The 24,772-nt window shown below is 40.4% G+C and overlaps 2 protein-coding genes across 20 annotated transcripts in view; one reads left to right on the plus strand and one right to left on the minus strand.

The window, feature by feature from the left end:
• Positions 1-653: 653 nt before the first annotated feature.
• Positions 654-22,429, plus strand: LOC137106544 (rho GTPase-activating protein 8-like). Of its 14 annotated transcripts, none has more exons than XM_067489997.1 (17): positions 728-1,422; positions 5,235-5,366; positions 6,442-6,529; positions 6,603-6,734; positions 7,303-7,389; positions 7,480-7,578; positions 8,739-8,849; positions 8,928-9,001; positions 9,199-9,276; positions 9,358-9,486; positions 9,749-9,852; positions 9,980-12,333; positions 12,438-12,483; positions 13,726-13,787; positions 14,167-14,195; positions 16,777-16,866; positions 20,130-22,429. In XM_067489997.1, the coding sequence occupies exons 1-12, from the start codon at positions 1,383-1,385 to the stop codon at positions 10,175-10,177; spliced, it is 1,272 nt and encodes a 423-aa protein (XP_067346098.1). In that variant the 5' UTR covers positions 728-1,382; the 3' UTR covers positions 10,178-12,333; positions 12,438-12,483; positions 13,726-13,787; positions 14,167-14,195; positions 16,777-16,866; positions 20,130-22,429. The 14 variants fall into 14 exon arrangements, with proteins under 14 accessions (XP_067346089.1, XP_067346098.1, XP_067346099.1 ...); XM_067489998.1 differs by having other exon boundaries at positions 9,980-12,308; XM_067489988.1 differs by lacking the exon at positions 13,726-13,787 and adding an exon at positions 654-720 and having other exon boundaries at positions 1,368-1,422; positions 9,980-12,483.
• The window catches only part of phf21b (PHD finger protein 21B), an 82,751-nt gene continuing 73,982 nt past the window's right edge, over positions 16,004-24,772 (minus strand). For all 6 annotated transcript variants that reach the window (XM_067489986.1, XM_067489982.1, XM_067489983.1 and 3 more), the window contains 11 exons: positions 23,126-23,218; positions 21,769-22,077; positions 21,469-21,597; positions 21,032-21,083; positions 20,863-20,939; positions 20,686-20,740; positions 20,151-20,173; positions 19,599-19,757; positions 16,922-16,988; positions 16,738-16,841; positions 16,004-16,262 (listed from right to left, as the gene is read on the minus strand). In XM_067489986.1, the coding sequence (XP_067346087.1) occupies positions 16,014-16,262; positions 16,738-16,841; positions 16,922-16,988; positions 19,599-19,757; positions 20,151-20,173; positions 20,686-20,740; positions 20,863-20,939; positions 21,032-21,083; positions 21,469-21,597; positions 21,769-22,077; positions 23,126-23,218 (1,317 nt within the window). In that variant the 3' untranslated portion in view covers positions 16,004-16,013. The remainder of the gene's footprint in view (positions 16,263-16,737; positions 16,842-16,921; positions 16,989-19,598; positions 19,758-20,150; positions 20,174-20,685; positions 20,741-20,862; positions 20,940-21,031; positions 21,084-21,468; positions 21,598-21,768; positions 22,078-23,125; positions 23,219-24,772) is intronic.

Raw genomic sequence — 24,772 nt, forward strand, 5'->3', positions numbered from 1 at the left:
GACATATTTCTGTTTGCACCACTGACTGATATGGGTTCTTTATGATCCGAGTAAATTATGTGTACTTTATCTAATTTTTATGTGATAGAAGAAGTACCCTGATTTATTATCAAAGTAAAAGTAATATTACTACAATGCAGAAGTACTATGATACTTAACATAGCAAAATGATTAGCACTTTGTTTCAAACATAATCAGATTATTAAACCATTCAATTCAATTCAATTCATCTTTATTTATATAGCACCAATAAACAACAAAGTCATTTCAAGGAACTTCACAGAATAAAGTGAAGATTATGCATAAATGTAGAGGAAACCCAACAAATCCCCCATGAAAAATCCCCAGGAAAAACTCCCTTTAACTGAAGGAACCTCCAGCGTATAAGGTTAAAAAACACATTAGGATCATAATTTAATAACTAGAATTAAATACAATCCCATTCACTGATGTTAATGAGACCTTTTTTTACTTTGGGCACTTTTACTGAAGTAATATTTTAAATTGTAGCACATGTTTCGACACTGTGCTAATGATACTTTAACTGTTGTAGCCTCGATGATCTGAGCTCTTGTTCCACAGCTGGTAAAACGGTGAATACATATTGCAAAGTGTAAGTATGATTAAAACACTTGGTTCCCACTGAGCATGCGCAGTGGCGCAGCGGGATGTTGAGGAAGTTTGGGTCAGTTTCTCACGTCAGCGTCTCTGCGGCTACAGGTGAGTGTTTGAGCCGCTTCACGCTGCTCCGGTGAACTTCTTATGAAGTGTCGGTGGACGAAGAGATAAACTGTAACCGTGTTTGTGACTCAGTTTGGCTGATAAAGCGGGTTTTATTGAAGCTGCTGCGGAGTTTTACCTGGACGCTAATAGCGCTTCACGTTAGCGGAGTTTTAGCTGCTGCGGTCGAACGTTATCGTTACTTTAACACAGGAACGTGCTGAATATATTTATTTGACTCCGTTGTTGTACCCTCGGTAGTATTCCTCGTGCTCTGTAGTACCACGATAGGGCTGAAAATACTCTGTTTTACTGTATTTAATGTGGTATATGTAAATACGTGTGTTGTACTCGTGTACGGTGGCTCTCAGTCCTGCTACACACCTCTGATTACCTGGATCAGGTGTGTATTTAGTCAATGAGACGATGGGGAAATTCCCCCTCGTATAAAATGGTATCTTCCTGTTTCTGATTGGCTGAACACACCTGAGCGAGGTAATCAGTGGTGTGTCGGTCAGGGACAGTTTGGGTCCTTAAAGACCAGGATTGAGAACTGCGCTTCAGTACATGTTCTGGGTAAAGTGCAGAAATACCACAGGACCTGCAGTACATGGTACTTTTTATGTTTCTCTGCTCTGTGTGGACAGAGACATCCCGCAGAAATGACGTCTATCTCCGACCTGGAGCAGCTGGCTGAAATCGGTGAGTTTAACCTGAACACTGACACGAGGCCTCTGGATACTTGTGTCCTTTGTTGTGGTTTGTGTCTCTGTTTTCTCTGTCTTTGCAGTTTTTGTAGTTCTGTCTCCTGATGGAAGTTTTGTGTCTTTTTTTAAATACACTACACTGCAAACATTAGTTCAAACTGTAATTTAGGTTCCAGTTCACTTTATTATAATAACTTGACTTGAGGTGAAAAATACAGCTGTCAAAAGTAAATCTTCACCATGTCCTGATCATTTCAAACCTTTCTATGTTTTTATATCACATTTAAATTGGATCTGTTTAGGTTTTGGACAGTTTGATAGAAAACAGAATTTTTCGGTTTTGGTAAATTACTAAACCTTTTTTCCATACCTGCCCGTGTGTGTATTTATTTATATATAAAAATGTCATAAATCATAAGAAGTTAAGTAGTTGTGCAGGAACTGAAGTGGATAAAATGCTGGTTTACTTTGATTTACTTTTGAGTTATTTACTAGTGAAGCTGATGTGGGACAGCTTTCAGTAAAATCAGAGTTACATTAAGTTGACTCCAATTCCATATTTCCAATTCCATATTTTATTCACAATAGAAATAAATAAACAACACATCAGGTGTTGAAACTGAGACATTTTACATGTCTCCAAAAAGTATGGTGATGTTCACCATTGTGTAGCATCTCCTCTTAGTTCCGGTCTGGGAAGTGAGGAGACCAGTTGCTGGAGTTTAGCAGAGGAATGTTGTCCCTGATGCAGGATTCTAGCTGCTCAACAGTCCTGGGAAATAAAGAGGAAAGTGAAGCGTGTTTGTTGCTGAGCCCATGCAGGGATGTCCAGCATATATACTGTAGATGGTGGGATCTTCAAAGTCTTTGCAGTTTTACATTGTGATACAATTTTTAGATTGTCACAGATTAGTGAACCTTCGCTCATCTTTACAATCGAGAGGCTCTGTGTGTCTGAAATGCTCCTTTTATACCCAGTCATGTTATTGATCTGTTTCCAATTAACCTAATTAATTGTCAAATTCTCCTCCATTAGTTTTTTTTATTTGCAGCAATTACTTTTCCAGCCTTTTGTTGCCCCTCTTCCAACTTTTTGGAGACGCGTTGCTGCCATCAAATTCAAAATGAACTAATATTTGGTAAAATATCTCAGTTTCAACATCTGATATGTTGTTTATGGTTGAGATTTGCAAATCATTCAGTTTTTATAGAGGTTTTTCACACTGCTGCAGCTTTTTTGGAATTCAGGTTGTATTTTGTGTAGTCACAGTTGTACTGTACTTCTGCAGAGGCCTGTGGAGCTTTCTGATAAGCAAAACATGAGTATAACTGAACTGTATAGAACAAAGACTTGAAACAGATTTGAACCTAAACTTGTTCAGCAGAGTCTCTGCTGTGTTTGCTCTCTGTGCCTTTGGTCCGCTCATGCTGAGCAGCATCATTTCCTCTGTGTTATCAGACGGACTGCAGAACAAACACACATTGACGGTAGTTTCCACCCAGTCCGCTGGCTCTGCTCCAGGGTTTGTATAATTAGTAAACAGATAAGGAAACAATTTAGAAAATGTAGGTGGTGCTGTGTGGGAATCTGTGATCGAGGCTCAGTGTGTTTGAAACTGACCAACATCAGATAAATTTGTTGGGGAGTAAATTACAAGAAGAAATGTTTGCTTTTCATCCCCGTGGGTTTTACTTATCGGACCCTGACACGGTTAATGTTAGGACTGTTTTTTCATTAAATGTGTTTGTTCCGTAGAGGACTGATATGAAAGTACCTCATGTTACATTCAAGGATAACTAACAAGTGAACATTAATGATGATCACAGCAGAAACCCGTCTGCCCACATCCCACCGAGGAGTTTTGACTTGCTGTGCAGCAATAAACAGGATTTTCTTCATCATGTCAGTGATTTTTCTGCTCCTCCACAAGCTCAGACTTGGTGTTTGAGTGTTTTTTTTTTTTTTTATTTCTCATTAAAAGTGCTGGATCTCAGAGGCTGAACAGGAGTTTGTGCAGACAGTGTGGAAGTCAACAAGTATAATAAATATCAAAGTGACGACGTTTACAATTGAGACTTTGTGAAGATGTCAGGACGTTGTACCGTATTACGTCATTTAATGGTTTCAATAGTCCAGTTACTCTGTGACTACTTGTCTCAGCGCCTCTGAAAAACGTAAGAGACCAAAACCTCTGCTTCTTCACCAAATACAGCAGTTGTGCAGGATGAACCAGGAACATGGTTTGTGTTCTGGAAGTCTGGATTTTAGCCTAAAGTGACACTTGTAATATTGTGCAGAGCAGAGCACAGGTTCAGTTCAAATCTTTGACAAGTTCTCCGAAGACACATTTTCTGAACATTTTATTGCAGTATTTCCAAAATAATGTTTACTGCATCTTACAGAGAAAACATTCTGTTGAATTAAAGGCTTCGAACTGTAAGAAAAGGCTCAGTTAGAAACTTTCTGTACTTGAAAATCTTGGACTCATCACCCACTAATCAGATTGTATTAATTGCATTTTATAATTTTCATGCTGTTCTAAGTCATTTGTTTAATTGAATTATTATTTATTACCAATATATTTTTCTTTTATACTATAAAATATCTAAAATAGTAAAGTATTCATCACATTAGTCAAAGGTGCCATCTTCAGAAACGTGTTTCATTTAACCAACCGAAAAGATTCACTTCGCCTTGATAAGAAACACATTAAAGCAAAAAAGTCAGACGCCAAATGTTACTTGACTTTTATTGGATTTGATTAACAAGCTGATGTGGTGGAAAACCAAAAGAGCTTTTGTGTGGCTGACATCACACGGGGGGTAACTGGGGTTCAGTGTGTTAAGCTGAGGACACAGCCGAAGACTAGCACATACTATCAAAGATTGGACAGTCCACACAAAAAGACTGTTTCCACCAACCAGCACAGATTTCTAGTCTGATGGTCTGAAAGCAGCACACACCTGAAGACGGAGTAAACACTTAACGACTGGACGTGCTGAAGATAGACTCACACCCCAAATCCCCCAAAAGTGGGAAAACACACACAGATTGTGGCACAGCAGGTAAAGCAGTTGTCCACCAGTCCCAGTCCACTAGTCCCAGGGTTGAACCTCAACGTATCTGCTCCTTGTGAGTGTGGACCTGCTGCATAGCAGCTTCCCCCCGTGTGTGTGACTGAGAGGCAGAGTAATGTGCTTTAATATGTGCTCTATGTAACCAGGCACTTTGACTCTTTAACAGTCTGTGCTAAAATGAACAAAAGATGGAAAATTGGCAGCAAAATCATGGATTTAAGAGCAAGGACAATGTGGACTATAGTCTACAGAGGGATGTGGAGATAAAATGTCTCTAAAACAGTAACTTAAAGTAAAGCTGTAGTTACTGTAGATCTGCCAGTTGTGATGTCATCAGTCGCTGATCCCCGTCGTAAATATGAAACATCTGGCCCCATCTTAAATCTGATGGGCGACAATTTACAGAGAGTTACACCTGTGCTTGAATAAAATGTCATAGATCTGTTTCAAATGCCGTGATATCAGCTGTCAGTGTGTCATCTACTACTGATTATTGTTAGACAGAAAATCATCTGCTGTTTGTGTGTCAAACTTTTACTTAAATAAAAATATTACTGAGTTATGTAAGTTTGATGTATCATCTTAATACTAATGTCGTAATAATTCAAACTACATTTTCCCCACAGATCAAAACATTTTTCACATTTTCCATTATAATAAAAAATGGCAGCACAAGAGGTCACAGTGTTTTGCAATGTGCACATTTCTTCATTCTCTTTTCTCTGCCAGAACTTCAACAGGAGGAGGAAGACGAGAGGTGTGTGACAGACGATCGATCGCTTCCTCCCAGCAGCAGTCTGGGTTCTGATGTCTCCCACCCGTATTACGATGTGGCTCGGCACGGCATCATCCAGGTGTCAGGTGAGCCGGGCTGAAAACTTCAGCTTTAACGTTATTCTGCCAGAACACACACTGAAGTGCTGCTATTTTCTGTTTGGATAATACTGACAGGAATATATTTAGGCTGTACAGTCATCTACATGAACAGTTTTCATGAATGGTCAAATATTATTTAGTCAAATAAATGGGTTATTCTGGACACACTGTATGTTTGTGTGAGAGAAACATTTCCACCTGATCACCAATCTGTGTTTTTCTGGATATCTAAGCAACAGATGATGCTGTATATTATATATTAGCGCTGTCATTAAAAATATCTAATTACATGTTCTCTGATTTACTGAGCAAAATAATCTTATTTTTTTGCTGTGAAAGTATTAAAAATATTTCAATTTATTGAATTTTGGCAGATAACTCTACTTTGAAGTTTAATATCTTTTTTTTAAATTATGTTTTTTTTTGGGGGGGGGGGGGGGGGCACCACAGCAGATCATTTAGTCAACCTCAGCTTCTGGGGGTGGGTAGTTTACTGAGAGTCTAATGAGATACAATGAAACCCCAGTTTTAGGTTGGTGTATCTGTTGTGTACTGAACTGTTTACTGCACTACATTAGTCTCAGAGCTTTAGTTAGTGCTGATATTTCAGGTTTGTGGCCCTTGACTGAAAACAGATGAGGTTTTTGCTTCTAGTCTCTCAAAAGGTTTTTGTAAAGACCCTCTGTAGGGGCCTGAGGTTGGGAAGTACCCCACTGTATATAGTTATTACAAATTCTGCTGCGTATATTTATGTAATTTTGCTTCACTAAATGTTGTTGCAGGGCTTTTTTACATTGTTTGTGATCCTTGTATTTAAGTAGATGATTTTAAATAAATGCAAAACATTTCATCAGCGTGATCCACTCAGTTGTTTGCACTGTGGAAGTGTCTCAGTTGAGGTTTGCAGTGCAGTTTTTGTACAAAGTGACGATCACATTTCAGCTGAAATCAGATAAAATGTTTGATAAAGTTGTACTGACCAAAAAAGATTATTGTGCTCATACAGCGTGACGATACTGATCCATTGCTTTAAAGTAAAACTCGACTGCTTCCTCTACAGGGGACGACAACTACGGCAGGAAGTTGATCATCTTCAGCAGCTGCTGTTTGCCTCCATCGCACGAGCTGAACCACCAACGCCTGCTCGAGTATGTCTTCGATAAAAGGGATGAAATGTCAGCAGACCTGCGTTCAGTAACACTTTGTGTTCTTCATCTGCAGGTACATGAAGTTCACCTTGGACCAGTATGTGGAGATGGACTACATCCTGGTTTACTTCCATCATGGTCTGAGGAGCAGCAACAAGCCGTCCCTGAAATGGCTACGAGAAGCCTACAATGAGTTTGACAGGAAGTATGTAGCAGTAGCTTCTGTGCAGAAGGTCACACTCACTTTACACAGGAAACAAATCCATCCAGCATCTGTTCACTCAGAAACTCAGCAGAAATCTGCCCATTCATATCAAAAATCAAAGGTTCAGTCTCACATTGTTCTTCTGTCAGAATTTCACTAAACCAATACAAGTCTGCACATTTCAACACACTTCTGCAATTATCACTTCTTTACAAAGACCCAAATATGTCAGGTTGCTGGTTTCTGTGGTCAGGTTAGAGGATCAGAGAACAACAGAGGTCTCTGCCCCACATGTGTCTGTAGCCAGATTTTAGAAGATGGAGAGATTGACACGAGTGAGATTTGTTGTCAGTTTATTCTGACAAGACGCAAAAAACGAATGGAATCTTCTATCGGTGCAGTTAAAATGTGTGACGATTCCAAAAAAGCTAAAGGAGAAATCAGATGTTGATCTGCTGCATGTGTATGTGGATTTCAAGTTTGCTGCAGTGCATTGAAACCGTACAAATGCCTGAAGTATTTGTTCGTAGTGCTGACGTGTGTTTGACTCTTTTCATGTTTCATACAGATACAAGAAGAACCTGAAGACTCTGTACGTCGTTCATCCTACAAACTTCATCCGAATCGTCTGGAACATTTTCAAACCTCTGATCAGGTTATAAACGTGCATCAGACTTGACAGCTGAAAATCCAGCTCTGCTCAGTCCCAGTGGTGATGGTTCATCCGTCTGTTTTATCTTTTCAGTCATAAGTTTGGGAAGAAGCTGACGTATGTCAACTACCTGGCTGAGCTCCAAGGTCACCTGAACTACGATCAGCTCATCATCCCTGCTGATGTTCTCAGGTACTGAGGCTAAAACCACTGCTGGGGTTTAGAATCAAATGGTTCATATCATCAGTTATAAGCTTGATTTGTCATTTAGGGACTCGGTCATAGAGAAGGGAACCCAGCGTTCACACTGAAGGTTTTTGTATTTGAACTCATAAGCTGTTGAAACACAGTGAGCACTTTATTAGGTACAGATACATACAAAGCAGTTCTACACAAATGTTTGAGTTTGTGGTCGTATTTAAGGCCATGGACATGATATTAGATATGTTTTCCCCCTGTTTGCTGCCTCATCCTGGTTTTTATTCGGAGAATCCTGCTCTTTACTCCCAACATACAGACTCTGGACAGTCGAGATGCGTTAATGCAGAAAGTGCTGAGATTGATTTAGTTTTACTGATCAGATACAGGATGTTTTCAGTGATTAGTCTCCTCCTCTGTGGACCCTCGTTGTCTCGCAAACTCAGTCATGTTAAACACAGAGTCACAGAGAAATGTCTGACCCCAAAGGAAAGAAACAGTTTTTCCTGTTTCAGGTGTTTCTTCTCAATATTCATTTCGATTGAGGAGCAAACATTCAGCTTTTCACTTGGTTGTAAATTGATCATAAAGAACTGATGCTTCCTCTGTACGTGATGGTTCAAAACCCTCAGGCCACCGAGTACGTTAGTGTGTCTGACAATCATTAAGGGCAAATCTTCCAAAGTTGCAGCTTTTTTTTCTTCAGTACAAATTTCTTGTTTTTGTTACTTTCCTTCACTGCACCTTGACAAGAAAATCAGATTAAGACTTTACATGTGGAGCAAACTTCTTAATTTTCTGTAATATTATTTTATTGTCTTACAAACTTTACAGGAACCATAACAAAATAAATTGGTGACACAGGTTTGTCCCATTTGTTGAGCGACATAAAACCCAGACAGGTTTCTTTCCTTGGATACCATGAAAGATTTTTAGACACAAACGACTTCCTCCACCTAAGCTCCCCCCTCTGTCCATAACGCAGATTTCAGGCATTGATTTGAAGAGAAACACGGCTTCACATTTATCACCTCTTAAACCTGGTGCATTAAATTGTCTTAAATTCAAAAGGTAGTTTAATTCTTCTAACGGTGTAACTGTGTGTGTGTGTGTGTGTGTGTGTGTGTGTGTGTGTGTGTGTGTGTGTGTGTCAGACATGATGAGAAGTTACGAGCGGCTCAGAAAGGTGGACCCCCTCCCCCGATGAAAACTCCCCCAGCTCGACCCCCGCTGCCCACGCAGCAGTTTGGCGTCAGTCTGCAGTAGTGAGTGTCTCATTCTGAATCCAGTCACATGATCAAACAATCGAGTCAATCGATGAGTGAGTCCTGTTTGTTTGACAGCATCAGAGAGAGGAAGAGGGAGTCTGTCATCCCACCTGTGCTTTTCCAGACCGTCTCCTACCTGAAGGATAAAGGTACAGTTCACTGCTCAGGACTCTGATTGGCCAATTACAACACGGTGAAGTGAACGAGACATTTTTACAGATTTGTGTCCTTTTGTAGACGATAAAAGGTGATGGATCACATCTGTCTCAGTATTTGTTCACACTTGTTTTAGTGCTTTTGTATTTGTGATCTGACCGGTGTAACAGGGACATCTTACCCCCCCCAGGTCTCAGGACTGAGGGGCTCTTCAGGCGTTCGGCCCGTGTGCAGGTCATCAAGGATGTTCAGAAACTCTATAACCAGGGTGAGTTCACAAACGTCACTGTGGCTCAAAGAAAATGTTTCAGTTTAATTTACACTTTATCATTGGACTTTGTCTCTTCAGGGAAGCCTGTTGACTTTGATCAGTACAATGACGTTCACGTCCCTGCTGTGATCCTGAAGACGTTTCTGCGAGAGCTGCCTGAACCTCTGCTCACATTCAGGATCTACAACCAGGTCCAGGACATCCTCAGTGAGTCCTGCTCATGTCAGGAAATGTAATAATTGTGCTGATTGAGGCTCTTTATTTGGAACGTCACCGCTATTAAAACCAGCATCATCAACATCACTGCAGAACATGAAAATTGATTGATCGATGTAAATAAGAGGTTTGAGGATCATAACGAAAAGTGTCATCTTATCATTTAGACAGAATTTTCTCCCTTATTTTCCTGCACGCGCTTCTCCTGTTTGGGAATATTATAATTATTTTTAATTTTCCTGTGTGTTTTCAGGTGTGGAGAGCATTCTCCGTGTGACGAGGTGTAAACAGATCATTGAAAGTCTTCCTGAGCATAACTTCATTGTGGCCAAGTACCTGCTGGGTTTCCTCCACATGGTAGGTTTGTTTTACTACGTTACATGAATAAAACCTGAAGATTGGAGCAAAGAAATGTTCTTGTTTATTATCCTGTTGTTGTATTATCTGTTTTTGGTGATGAGACCCTGTGATTGGTTGCACTCAGGTGTCTCAGCAGAGCATTGTCAACAAAATGAGTCCGTCCAACTTGGCCTGTGTGTTCGGGGTGAACCTGGTTTGGCCTCGTCACAGCTCCATCTCTCTCTCCGCTCTGACTCCCCTCAACATCTTCACCGAGATCCTCATCGAGCACTTTGACACCGTGTTCGGCTCTCGCTGCCCACCTGGACAGGTAACGCCCTGAACGTGCAGACACAGCAGCAACATCTGGACCAAGGTGCTCGCTTAGTTTCTGGGAATGTACTTTGGTCTGGAGTAAAACATCCTGACACCTGCTGACATTAGCTACGGACGATGCTCAGACGATTAATCCTTGTGACTTTAGTGACTCTGCTGTCACACAGTCAACAGAACAAAAATTCTACTTTTTATACATATATATTAAGAAAATCTCAAGCTTGTATATTTAGATAGATATAAATAATCAGTGTGTGTTTTGGTCCTTTCGGTTTATCCTGTGAGTTGAGAGTCCGCGTGGTGATTTGGCACAGGTTTTGTACCCGATGCCCTTCCTGACGCAACCCTCCCCAATTTGGCAGTGAGGGGCTGTTGGGGGTTCAGCGTCTTGCCCAGGGACACTTCAGCATGTGGTCGGGAAGAGCAGGGCTCGAACCTCCGACCCTGTCGGTAGGTGGCCGCTCTACCAACTGAGCCACTGCCGTGTATAGGACATTTATTTATTTGTACATCGATCTAGATAATTAGATAGATTTGTTAACATATAAGTGAGATTCTTTTTGACTGGTGGAGAGTTGTCTGATCCCTTCTCTACTTTTTATACTTGACATGTAACATTCACGTTTGTTTTTTTACAGTTGGCAAAAGTTGCATTTTTGTGAATCGGCTTTAGTTGGTTTTATTTTTCTGCATGTGTTGTGACGCTCGAGTTAACTATTGGAAGTAAAACAGACGTGAGGCATTAAAATGGGGGAAATAATCAGAGCTCTAACTCTTAATAAAATAGAACTTTTATAAAGATTTTGAAGTAACCTAATTAAAATGTCAAACTGTAGTAAATGTCCTTGGACTGAAGCATCTATTTGTATCGTTGACCACTGAGGATACGAATAGGAGAAAACAAAACACAGAACCTTCACTTTCACTGATGATCATTAGCTTCTTGTCATTTGTAAATCTAAGTTTAAATGGGGAAAACAGCATTTGTTTTACAAATCAATCTACATAGGAAAAAAGATTTTTACAAGTGCAAATTTCACACAGATTGATGTGGTTCCTAAGTTTGTTTTGCTGCATCCTGTTTGCAAAGATTTCCATAAATATTTTTAATTGTGTAGATTATTATTTTAAAACCGTAACACACAGACAAATAAATGCTTTGGATGTTTGGGACACAATTGTATATTCTTGTTCTGAATTTACATTTAGCAGACGCTTTTCTCCAAAGCGACCTACAAGTGATACATACGAGATGCTTGAGCTCAAATGTCTGAGCAAAAAGCTGCAGTAATCAAAGGAAATCGTAGTGAAATACGTGCAGCTGGAGCTCAAAGACCTTCTCTTCCCTTTATTTCATTTTACAGGCACAAGTGTTTTTGTGTGATGGGTTGGGAACATTTACCTGTGACAGACTCATTACCTGCCATGAACTACATGAAAACAGCCACTAGAATCTGATCTTTAGTTGTTCAATTTTGTTTATTAATGACTCCATTTTTCGTAAGAACTTGGTACAAAAAAGTGAGACTACTCTTTATCCATTTACCACCTTTCATCCATCAATCAGCTTTTTAATGCATCATAAAGAAGAAAAACTACATTGGCATATTTAAGACAAACACTTTCCTATACACACTATCCACTGGACAGTCCTCTTATTAATGACAAAGAAAAAACTTCTACTTCAACAGGCAACAGACATTTGAATTTTCCATCTAAAAACCCTCATAGTGTCGTCGTCGCCTCCTTATGGCAAAATAATACATCGAACTTTGCAAGCTAGAAGTCAGAATGCAGAACTGGCAAACAATAGAAAATCCAGATGTTCTGTTTTCTTTATTTTTTGCTCCTTGATAAAAGAATATAAAAATGTTCTAACTTTTTTTTCTTTGTTCAAATGTTGTGTTGTGTACTAAAATAGATCTGTTTAAGCACTGCACAGTTTCTCCCGGAGAAGATTTCTAGAAATGAATGAATGGTTTTGGGCACAGGGGTGTAGGTGGAGGGCCTTCTTTTTTTTTCCTTTTTATATTTAGCGGCAGTTGGGGTTTAAGTGGTGGAGTACCGACGTGATGACGGAGCACTGATATAGATTCCACCTGGGGGGGAAAGAAATTAACCTGGAGCTGCAGCACCAGGTGAGGACTCGATATGCATCACAAGGTACATTCTGATTTCAGCCAACAAACACTCACTGGTCATGTTTGCTCTCAGTGACAAAGGCAAGTTGGGAACAATGTTGATCCACATCTGCTGTTCATTTATAGATGCAGAGCCTGGAAGTGTCGAGGGAGATTTCCTCTGCGGAAAAAGGTAATTTACACTGTCAATTCCAGAAACTTCACATCGTTAAATTAACCAACTATGATAAATATGTACTGGCTGTGGTTTTCTGGATAATTGTAGTTGCAGCCCCTTTAGCCATTAGCTGTGTGTGTGTGTGTGTGTGGCTCGCCTGAACTAGAAAGTAACTGTTAACATCTGGAAAAAAATGTTTTAAAAGCAAAGAGCAGAGAGGGTTTAAATACCAGCTACAGTCAAACGAAGTTAACAGCCTCATTTGGGTGGTTCACTGCCTTAGAAACAGTTTGGTAAAGGTTTTATTAAACAGATTACTTCTAGTTTTCATTAACTCGCCAACATTTTGGAAAACTAAAGGGCATCATGTCACTTTAACTACACAAACAACTACAGTGAGGTTTGAAACTGAAATATATAAATACCTGACTGAGTGCGTAAGACTAATAAGTGGACAGAACTAAACGTCATATTTTTTGGGTCCTTTTTTAAAAGTGCAGTAACTGTTCAGATTAAGATTAATCAGTCTCTCAAATCTGTAAATGATGTAAACAGAAGCATCACTCATTCAGTTTATTGCCAATTCTAGATGTTTAATGCAGGAAAACCTGGACTTAAAGGAACAAATGTGTAGGCTGCAAAAAGCGAGTCTGGTTTACTTTTAGTGGATTGACAGATGCTTAGATTGTGGACATGCTGCCAGTGAGTGACTGTCTCCCCGACACTTGTCAGACTCAGTGTATCAACGTGAACTGACCCACAGTTCATATTGCAAGAAGCTTGTTCACGGGGTTTGTGTGATATTCAGTTTTCACTGCTCACGTTATGAAGCTGAGCTGTTCGCTATTGATGGTTTCAGAACAGACGCTGTGTGACGTCCCTGTACCTTTGTGTCCAAAACATTTTCATTTCACTGTGGGACACAAAGTGATCTGCTAGTACAGATTGAACCTCTGCTGGTGTAACAAGCTGAAATCTAGTTTTATGTTGCTGGTTGGGCAAACAAAGCAATTTTACAATGCACAAATGTCCAACAGGAAATGATCAGCAACTGAGTGAGCGTGTTCGTTGTAGCGCTGGTGTAGTTATTTGATCGTTTTCTCTGTGCTTAAACGTGTACGATTTTTATTTTTATTTTACTTCAAGCTAACGTGAAAATGTGTCTAGAAAAACTAATTTCTTCCATGTCTGGAAAAGCAATGAAAAGCCCTTTTTTCTCCCCCCCCCCCCCCCCCCCTTTTTTTTTTTTAAATGGAGGTTTGACAGAAGCAGGACATTGTGTTTGTCCGATGAGTGAAAATGAATCTCTGAACACAAAGGTACAGACTTTCTGACAACTGCATCCATTCTAGTCAGTTTTACTACAAGTGTTGTGTGAATAGTTCAACTTTAAAGCAGCAAAGCTCTGAACAGCGTCCAAATCACGGCCTGATGCCTTATTGCGTCATTTATTCTTTGCTTTTCATCAGATTTGTTCGCCGCTGCTGAAACCATGTATACGCTTGTATTTTTCTACTTTTTGTGCTGTGCAGATGAAACTTCTCCAACCTAAAGATATTTTCTGTATCACTGATAAGAAATGAAACACAGGTGACCTGGATATGATTTGAAATAAAACCAAAGCACCTCCTCTCAGTTACTGTTCTTTGATAAAGGCATTTTTCTCTGACTTGTTGTTCTTGTTTTGTGCATCGACAGGTGGCAGAGAGTGGCACCTCGAGTGTGTGGTGAGTACAGCATGATCATTTGAAATAAAACCAACTAAATCTACAGTATGTTAACACTTAAATGGAACCTCTCTGGACCAGCGGGAAGACTAGCGAGACAAATGAACCGAGCAGGAGATGTGAGCGGTTTCCTGGTTCGACTCTGGGTTTTTCAGTTGGGAACATCCAACCAGGAAGACGCCATGTTTAGCCTGCAGGTTCAGTGACAGTCAAAGTGTTGGTGCAGTTCAACAGAGTTGTCCCATTTCTGATTGACTGGTGTCTATAAAATGATGCAACAAAGACAGAAACCCTGGATTTCAAACCATTTGTACTTGAGGCAGTGTTCATCTGTCAGATTAAACTTTCATAAAACACGAGTAAAAAAAGCAAACGATATAAAATAGGCAGGAGAAAAAGCACTATAGACATTATTGATGAGTGATCCCAGTACAAAAACAAAGGAGAGTTTTTGGCATATTTTCCATACTGGTTAAAGGGGAAAAGGGACTGAATGGATGCATCACACGTCGAGCAAACGTCCGCAGACGTGTTCGAGTGCAGCTGTGAACAAACATTTAACGTCCCTTTTCTGTTTTAACTGTTTGTTTCCTGTGCGAGAAAACCAGCAGCAGAATCAAGAATATAGTTCAGAGCTTTAAGTTCTTTTCAAGATGCAGAAATGGTGAGAAAACAAACGTTCAATTCTGAACAGCTTTTCTACTGTATTATCCAAATTGCAGCTACATTACTGAAATCAGATATTTTTTGATAAACAGATTACTGTCGTTTTCCCATTAGGGGGATAAAAATGATGGCTAGTTGTATTTTGACTTTTTCACCCATTAGTTTTTGTCTGTACGGCTAAAAGCAGAAGCTTATCACACGTCTTTACGGTTCATGGAAACCAGGAATTAAAAGCTTCAACAATTTTATTCCTAAATTGTAAATGTAGCTGCAGCCACAATCACCCCAGTTGTAAATTTATTCCACTTAGTTTTTTACATAAATTCAATATTTGCAATATGAGCCAGTTTCTCGTTTGTGCTGCTGTGGAGTCAGAAAACAAACAGCTGAACAAATGGACCCACCTCAGTTTCAGATGTGACTCCACTAAAGTTTAAACAAAACACAAAAACTGCGATGTAGATATTATTAACAATACATCATATGTACAGTGATCCCCTTGAATACTCCAAACTTACAGTTTTCAACAGGCATCAGCATGAAAATACTAAAATCTCCACTAGAAATGCTAATTTTTTCTGTAGTTAATCTTAAATACTTTTTTCTTTGACTTTAACTCTATTAATACTGAAAAAAGGTTATTCTCTGCTTTTGTTTTGAAGGCTCGTTTACATACACGATGAAAACATTTTCCTGAATTATTATGGCAAAAACATTGTTCATAGGAGAATGAGAACAAACATCTAATCAGATATATCAATGTACATTCCTGTCTCCCATCGCTCCTGTGTTCTGTAACTATGACTAACTCTACTGCTCTCTCACTATATGCAGAACAATAATTATACCTGTGTTTAAAAAAGGGAAATATGTCTCAGGCTGAACAGGTAACCCTGAAACAGCACTGGAATCTAACTTTTGTAATAAATACATTAAGGCCAAGAACGTTAATAAATAGAAAATAAAAATGAAGAAATCTCGTAAGCACTGTAGGTGTTGGGTTTTAAAAAATACTCGAGTGGAGGGTAGTTTTTGTCGTTTTAGACAAAAGGTGGTTGATATTATTCAGACAAAAGAAATAATCACTGCCCTCTTAAAAAGCCGGAGCACCGCGGGGGTGGGTGTGTGTGTGTGTGTGTATGGGGGGGGGGGCTAGTTGTTGCTGTTGGCATCGCCGTGGCTCATCTGCAAAGGTGGGGCCAAGGGGCCCGGGGCCACGGTGCTGGTGGATTTGCTCCAGGACTGGTTGAGCAGGGAGGCGGCGATGGTGGTAGTGGTCGTCATGGTGACCTGGATGAGCTGGTCACGTTGGATCAACCTGATGAGAGCTTTGATGCGGTCCAGCGACGCCTGCGTGTCTCTCTGCTGTCCCAGCAGTCTGTCTCTCAGGTCCATGCATTGCTGCAGACACACAAAAGTTAACGCCGCAGGTTAGGACGACTTCAGTTCTGAGTCAGTGAAGCAAATGTGGTGTACGTAGCCTGTAGGATCAATACAGTGACTGTTGCCCTTTTCCCTGCCTGCTTAAACGCAGAGCAGCTGGGTTTTATCTTTAGTAAATATGGATGTAATGAGGATTGAACAGTTAAACAATAGTTGGCTAATTGTTAGTTGGCTGTTTGTTCTCTGGCTGTAGCATTTATGTATTTTTAAATCGTTTCACGTGTCCTGGACGTTAACGTTGATGAGGTAAAGGCCTGTTTTGTGATTTACTGCTCCACCTTTCAGTCTGGGTGCAGATGCTTCAGAACTTTCTAAGGTGAGTGTCCTGCTGAAACTGAACCTGTGCACGAGGCTGCAGTAAGACTTTTGTCTCCAGTGAGCAGTTCAGACTTTGAAACATGAGCAATAACTGATGTTGTGAGTTTGTTTTTACTTTGAGCGTCTTGTTGAGTTTCTTGTCTTGTTCTTCCAGGTGAGCGCACTCTTTCTTCAGCTCGTTGTTTCTTCTCAGCAGCCTTCGCTTCTCCTCCTGCCGCACTGTTCTCACACACAAACACATCTGGTAAGAGTACACACATAACACACTCGACCTCACAAAAGTTAAAAGCAGTTCTCACCTGTCTTGTGTGTAACGTAGGACTGAACAAAGTTCTGTGGCCATGACATGTTCTCCTTGTTTAGAACCTGAGGACCAGAACAACATTTGGTTAATTTAAGTGATTTATACAGATACAGTGACTAATGCAACCGCAAGGGGAGACAAGCCAGTGTCTTCTTGTGCCCGTCCCAAGTCTGGATAAATGCAGAGGGTTGTGTCAGGAAGGGCATCTGAGAGGACTGAGATGATGCACAGAAGGAAGGTGGACATACTGTGTGTCCAGGAGACCAGGTGGAAACAGGGTTCAAGTTGTTTTACCATGGGTCAGATAGGAAGAGAAATGGAGTAGGAGTTGGTGAGGAATATTCTAGAGGTAAAAAGAGTATCAGACAGGTTGAGTCTGAAGCTGGAAACTGAAGGTGTGATGTTCACTGTTGTGAGTGGTTCTGCCTCACAGGTAGGATGTGAGTTAGATGAAGTGATGCAGATCATCCCCAGAGGTGAGAGAGTGGTGACTGGTGCAGATTTCAATGGACATGTAGGTGAAGGGAACAGAGGTGATGAGACTGTGATGGGCAGGTTTGGTCTTCAGGACAGGAACACAGAAGGACAGATGGTGGTAGACTTTGCAAAGAGGATGGAAATGGCTGTAGTGAACACTTTCTTCCAGAAGAGGCAAGAACGTAGGGTGATGTGTAACAGTGGAGGTAGAAACACTCAGGTGGACGACATCTTGTGTAGACGTTATAATGTGAAAGAGATCAGTCACTGTAAAGTATTGGTAGGGGAGAGTGTAGCCAGACAACACAGGATGGTGGTGTGTAAAATGATGCCTGTGGTGAGGAAGATGAAGAGGACAAAGGCAGAGTAGAGGACGAAGTGGTGGAAGTTGAAAAAGGAAGAATGTTGTGTAGTTTTCAGGGAGGAGCTGAGACAGACTCTGGGTGGTTCGGATGTGCTTCCAGATGACTGGACCACTACAGCTAATTTGATCAGGGAGCCAGGTAGGAGGGTACTCGGTGTGTCATCTGGAACGAGGAAGTTCAGGAGCTAAGAAGAAGTGGGACACTGAGAGAACTGAAGAGAGTAGACAGGAGCACAGGGAGATACAGCGTAAGGTGAAGGTAGAGGTGGCAAAGGCCAAACAATGAGCATATGAGGACTTGTATGTTAGGTTGGACACTAAAGAGGGAGAGGTGGATTTGTACAGGTTGGTGAGGCAGAGAGATAGAGATGGGAAGGATGTGCAGCAGGTTAGTGTGATTAAAGATAAGGATGGAAATGAATTGACAGGTACCAGGAGTGTGATGGGAAAATGGAAGGAGAACTTTGAAGAGTTGATGAATGAGGAATATGACGGAGACTTAGCAAAGATTAGTAAGAGTAAAGTGAGGAGGACGTTGAAGAGGATGAAGAGTGGAAAGGCAGTTGGTCCTGATGACAAACCTGTGGAGGTATGGAAGTGTCTAGGAGAGGTGGCAGTAGAGTTTCTGACTAGTTTGTTTAACAAGATTTAGGAGAGTGAGAGGATGCTGAGGACTGGAGGAGAAGTGAACTGGTACCAATTTTTAAGAACAAGGGAGATGAGCAGAGCTGTGGCAACTACAGAGGAATAAAGCTGATGAGCCAAACAATGAAGTTGTGGGAAAGAGTGGTGGAAGCTCGGCTAAGGACAGAGGTGAACATTTGTGAGCAGCAATATGGTTTCATCCCTAGAAAGAGTCCAACAGATGCAGTATTTGCTTTGAGGATGCTGAGTTGCATTGTGTCTTTGTAGATTTAGAGAAAGCGTATGACAGGGTGCAGAGAGAGGAGCTGTGGTGTTGTATGAGGACGTATGTTAGAGTGGTGCAGGACATGTATGAGAGCTGTAAGACAGTGGTGAGGTGCTGTAGGTGTGACAGAGGAGTTCAAGGTGGAGGTGGGTCTGCATCAAGGAGAGACTGAATATATCAGTAGAAGGATGCTGAGGTTGGAGCTGCCAGGCAGGAGGTCTAGAGGAAAAATCAAAGAGGAGATTTATGGATGTAGTGAGAGGACATGAAGTTAGTTGGTGTGAGAGAAGAGGATGCAGAGGACAGAGTTAGATGGAGGCACATGATTCGCTGTGGAGACGCCTGAAAGGGAACAGCCCAAAGGAAAAGACTGATATAGTGACTCTTGGCTTCTGTTCGCTGACTTTAAGGTAAACTCAGCTAACCAGCTGTTATAGCTGCACCTGATTTTAGTTTGTTAGTCCTGGATTATTATTATTAAGAATAAACATGAAGTGTCAACATCAGTTTGTCTTTCACATTCAAAAGTCAACCTCTTTCAGCTCGTCCCCTTCAGGAGTCTCCACAGGGGAAAATTGATTTTTGGCATGAATTTTATACTGGATGCCTTCCTGCCGCAACCCTCCCATTTTATCGGGGCTCTGAACTGGCACCAAGGTGGTCCTGGATGGTTGGGCGGGGCCACAGCTAGTGTGGTGGGAATCGAACCCACAGCCTTACTCATTCCAACCCGATCCTGACTTTCACTTTCATTTATTCAGTGACTTAAAAAATGTAAAGCTTTCCTCCAAATCACAAATTTGAATGATTTGAAATTATACTGTCTTTAGTTTGCTTTAACAGTAACCAGACTAAAAAAACAAATCAGCCTCGCAGTTACAAATCTGTTACGTTACCGTCAAACCAAATCATCATTCATACCTTCTTCTGGCACTTGGGGCAGTACCAGGGGCCTCTGGGTGGGGTTTTGAGCGGTGGATGGAGACAGTTGGGGTGGAAGGCTCGGGGGCAGTTGTGGCAGGGCTGCAGCTCACCATCCTCCTTACAGACGGCACAGTGATCTTCATGCTCCAAATCATCCTGATGGGACACGACACAGAATGAATGTTCATCAACAGGAAGTTAATCAGTTTAAAAAGCTAGTTTTTCTCTTTTGTTTGTTTAAAGCAAAATGAACATGTTCAGTTTAGTGGACAAACATCAGGAAGATGAAAACAGTTTTTGAGCAGCAGTAAAATTAATCTCTGTAGTTGAAAGGAATTGTTACAGATGTTAAATTTGTTAATTTCAGAAAAGGTTTGAGTTTTTGTAGCAATTACTTCTAACTGTAATTTTATGCCACCAATTCTCTATATGCAAATGTAGTTATGCCGATGTCTTTAAATAGCATTAAACCATCTTTTGATAGTAAAATATTGTAAATTCTTTCGCTGCTTTTCTTTGCTTCCACAGGTGTGATGTCATGTGACCTACCTTCCAGCAGAAATCCTCAGTGTCTAGCATGAAAATGGAAGCAGAGCAAAGGTTAGTGGCTACGCACAGCAACTAGAGACGGGTTAGCGCTGAAGCCATGCAGACAGAGGACGACAGTGAGACAGGTGGGCGGCACAGTTCTAATGAGTCCACGCTGCAGAAACTTTTGTACCACGAATTATTGTTCAGTAAGTTTCTGCAGGAGTCTGGGATTTTTAATGTTGCCAAATTTGTAGTTCTCTTTTCTGTCATAGTAATTGACATGCGAACTAAAGTCACATTACAACTGTTACGTTTTTAAAAGGCTTTTTGTGCCACTGAAGTTTCTGTGTCTCTAATCCTCAGATAATTCAACAGACTGTAGCTTTTGCACCACCAAATTCAAGTGCCAGAAAATTCTGGCCACTGTTCCATCTTTTACTGCTCTCATTTTGTTTCCTCCTGAACCAAAGTAAAGTGTGAATTCACTAAGTGAGGAGTACTTCGTTTTTTCAACTTAAAGAAAACTTTCAGCATATTCAGTTTGGTGTTTTACCTCGAGCTGTCAGGAAGAGTGAGCTGTTCAGATAATGTGATGCCAAACGTTTACGCTGCAAAGACACAAAGGGGGAAAAAAAGTTGAATGTTTAATCTGATATGCAACTATGTCTTACTATTTAAAAGCCATCTCTTAGTGACATGGTTACATTGTAATTTAGAATAAAAATCTGACCTCTGGCTCAAACAGGCCGCTGTATGCCGGGTTAGCTGTGCTTCGTCTCTTCCTCTCCTGCCTCTTCGTCTGAATTTCTGCTCACAAGAACAACAGATTTACTGTGGCGTCTAATATTCTGCTATATTCAGATTAACAACGGCTTTATTGCAGGTGAAGGTGAACTCACCTTCCAGATGTTCTGTGGTGACGAGGCCGAGCGCGACCATGAAGGCGACTTTCTGTTAATGAAAGAGAGAAGGTCAAAGGTCAGAAGTTCTCTAGTGGAGAACCAAAATTCATCCAGATGCAAAGAAAACTTATAATTAAATCTAAATTTGATGAAAATGTAGCAGAACCAGGACTTATGTCCAGATACAGGTGCTGTCAGTAGTGAAGCAAAAGTCAAAGAACAAGTTGTTTACATGCTGCAGTACGAGTGACTGATAAAAACAAATTGTTCAGGAGTTTAACTTGTGTAGAGATTTCAGGAGTTGACCCTTTTTGTTAGTGGCCAAACAATATTTTAGCGCAGTAACAAAATTTGTACCACTTCTCAGAATAAATAGACGTTTCCCTGATCAGAGTACAAATAATGATATACATTAATTTAACAACATGTCTCACCTTAGGGTCTTCCTCTTTCTTCTGGGAGGGGGATTTTGGAGCGGGTGGGGCTTGCTGTGATGGCAGGTCAGCTTGGGCCCCTGGGGACCCCTCAGTACTACTGGGGGCCTGTGGCTGGATTATTATCACCTACAAATATACAGACATCCTGCTGTGAAACTGTAGCTGGAGAAGAACAGGAGCCGTGTCCGACTCTTCATCATTTCACTCGTCCATTAGAATAACTGATGACATTTAAGCCTTAAATGATGCAGAGTATCTTTCTGAATTTTGATCCCACAAAGCAGGAACAGGCTGTACCTTGACGGCCTCGCTGACGGCAGAAACCCCATTTCCAGTGGCGGGGGAGGCAGCGATGATGGCGTACGCTACACCAGGGCCTGCTGACGCGTGCTGGGTTGGGCTGCCGGAGTCTGGGGCCGGAGGCGGCGAGCCGTTGCTCTGGGCGTTGGGCTGGTGCTCGGGGCTGAAGGTGCTGTTGGAGGTGGGCAGGGTGGGGCCCTGGCTCTTGGGACTGACTACAGCGGTGGCCCTCGGCAGGCTGAGAGGCTGCAGCTCCTGACAGGGACTGTTTGGAAGGCTGTCTGGGATCTGGGTCTTTGGCCTGACCTGCAGGACAAGAGGAAGACGGGACCTTATTGAATTTAACTCCCTCCCGTCATGTATCTTTAATATTTACATTTATCCAATAGGAATATTTCTTTATCACGAGAAGTAACCAAATTGTTCAAGTAGTGTGTAAAAAATGTTACAGGAAAATAAAAATCTGTTTAAGTTTGCATTTATATTTATAACAATGAAGTGAGGTTTGTACTGGCTACATGTGCTTTAAATAACGTTGAATTTAAAGAAAGAATTTAGAGATGTTTACAGTTCATAATGGTATAATTATTCAAGTCCAGTACTAAAGTAATTGTGGAAAATATCTAAATCAAGAGAATAAATATAATGTAAACAGTGACTGTTGCTAAAGGAGTTTTTTTTTTTTTTCCCCCAAAATCTGATGAATCCACTCATTGTTTGGTTTATAAAATGTCAGATAATAAAAATTAATAATCTTAAGATTGTCCACATGATGCTGATGTCCTTAGCTACACACACAGTGATGCTTCCTGTCATGCAGAGAGGGACAAGCGAGGGACAGGGGAGGGACAGAATCATGTTTGTGCTGCCGCCTGCTGGGCGTCTGACAACACTGCAGCTAAAATGTGTAAATGAGCAGCCTGCTGTTTGGGTTTCAGTCGGCCTTTGGTGCTGTAGCTAAAGATGCTTCATTCTAATCTTTACACTGTTCTATTGTTACTATCAGATATTTTCCTCACACAATCCTACAGTTTGGAACAGTTTCACCATTTTCTGCAACATAAGAAAAACCTGGCATTTTTGTATATTATATCTAATTACCTACAATTAGTTTACAGTAACTTTTGCTTTTTTGTGATTCAACGTTTCATCTTCAGCAAACGTGTTCTTTGAATTTAGCTTTTTAAAAAACTGCCATCTTTTCTCACATTATTGTGCATTTGATCAGTAAGTTTACAGCCTTTAGATCAGTGTATAAATGTCATTCAGCAGCATAAAAACTGTTGCGTTGTTTACAGTCAGTCCTCATCAAGACACTGACCTATAACGAACTGGAAGGAGCAGTAAACGTTACCTGAGGTAGCACAGTGGCTGCTTGTCCTGCCAGCCGGTGCAGGGAGCTGACTTGAGGCACCTTGATGGGCACAGCAGTGAGAGTTCCCAGCATCTGAAATGCACACAAACAGTTACTGCGGGAAACCAATTTTCAAACGAGTCAGCAACATTTTTATTTTTGTTTAATATTTTACAATGTGCACTATTGTTGTGCACAGGTTTACTGCCAATAAAAGATAGGTTCTGCAAGAATTTGTATTTTTCCCCTTTTCTGAGCTGTTTACATGGAAAACAACCTTTGGTGGAGCTGCTAGTGAAAGAATCTGGAGCCTGTAACAAGCAGATTTTCAAATAATACATTTCAGGCTCAGCTGAAATGCTTTTTGAAAGTTTGGATGAACTGACAGCAGCAGAAGAACAAAGAAATTTGTCTTCCTGCAAATTCATACTGATGAAACCACACGTTAATTCACCTCAGTGGACAGAGTTTGACTTTAACCTCTTAAAGTCTGAGCTTCATTAATCCTTGAGAAGAATGAAGGAGAAGGTTTTCCTGAGCTTCCAAACACCGTTAGTCATCCCTCCATTTTTATGGTTATTTTAAAATCCAAAATTTCAAATGCAAATTCTGTTCTCACATTTATTTGTCTTTTGCTTTAAAGGTCACAGTTAACATTTTGATTCTTAATTTAAATGAAGTTAGCGTATTACTGAAATTAATAAATTATATTAATTAATAATTAATCTTAAAAAGGAAAATGAAATTTTCAGTATTTTGACCTTTATTCTGTATCTAGAACTTGGTTTTACATCCTTTTGGTTGTTTAGCTACTGAGTGTAGGGTTTTTCTTTACTTTTGTGCCATTTCGTGTCGGTTTCAACAATGAAAGTGAAGTATAACAACTTTAAAATGTGTGTTATGCAGTGTTATTGGAGTTTCTTGTTCTGTTTGATTCCTGTGCTGACTGGACATTTACTACAGAATGAATCATTGTTTTTGAATCACATAATGTTCTCAAATTCATGAAAATATATTACATTTAGAAAAGCCAAGGTGAACTTCAGGGGCTTTACACCAGGGGTTTCCTGCAACTCGGACATTTTAACAACCAAGCTAAGATTAAATGTTTCATATGTTGAGGTTTTAAAGTTGATTCACTTCATTATTTACACTGAATATTTTAATGTGGTCTGTTTTTTTTTTTCTTTTGACAAAACAAAGTAAAAAATAATTATCTCCAATTCCCTTTAACCTCCATGTTGGGAACTGCTAGTTTAATAACATAAGCAACATTTATAGTGATGTATTAATATTAACAATCTGACAGACATAACACACTGTTTTACGTCAGTCCCAGGAGCCACGTACTTAAATACATTTTCTTTATAATACTTGTTTTAAAAATATTCCGACTGCAAAGCTTTGACTTGTAATAGTATTTCCTTGTTTTGAATACTTCCCACACCAACACCAGACAGTTTTCATGGAAAGAACAAATCTAAAGCATTGTAAAAAAAAAATAAAATAAAAATGCTAACGTGAGTTAATTATTAATCATAAGCAATAAATTCAAATGTGCTCTGGCTTGAAAATCCGTTAACTTTAACCCTTCAGAGCAACAAAGGAACCATGTTAACGTTCAAGAAACTATAAATGTCTCCTCCA

This window comes from Channa argus, chromosome 21 (assembly GCF_033026475.1).
Source record: "Channa argus isolate prfri chromosome 21, Channa argus male v1.0, whole genome shotgun sequence".
Classification (NCBI taxonomy): domain Eukaryota; kingdom Metazoa; phylum Chordata; class Actinopteri; order Anabantiformes; family Channidae; genus Channa; species Channa argus.

Excerpts from the sequence above, each read along its gene's own strand:
- LOC137106544 (XM_067489988.1), top strand. The coding sequence starts at position 1,383 with ATGACGTCTATCTCCGACCTGGAGCAGCTGGCTGAAATCG. Across the intron at positions 1,423-5,234 it reads GGAGCAGCTGGCTGAAATCG|AACTTCAACAGGAGGAGGAA; the intron begins GTGAGTTTAACC and ends TTTCTCTGCCAG. Across the intron at positions 7,390-7,479 it reads ATTTTCAAACCTCTGATCAG|TCATAAGTTTGGGAAGAAGC; the intron begins GTTATAAACGTG and ends TTATCTTTTCAG.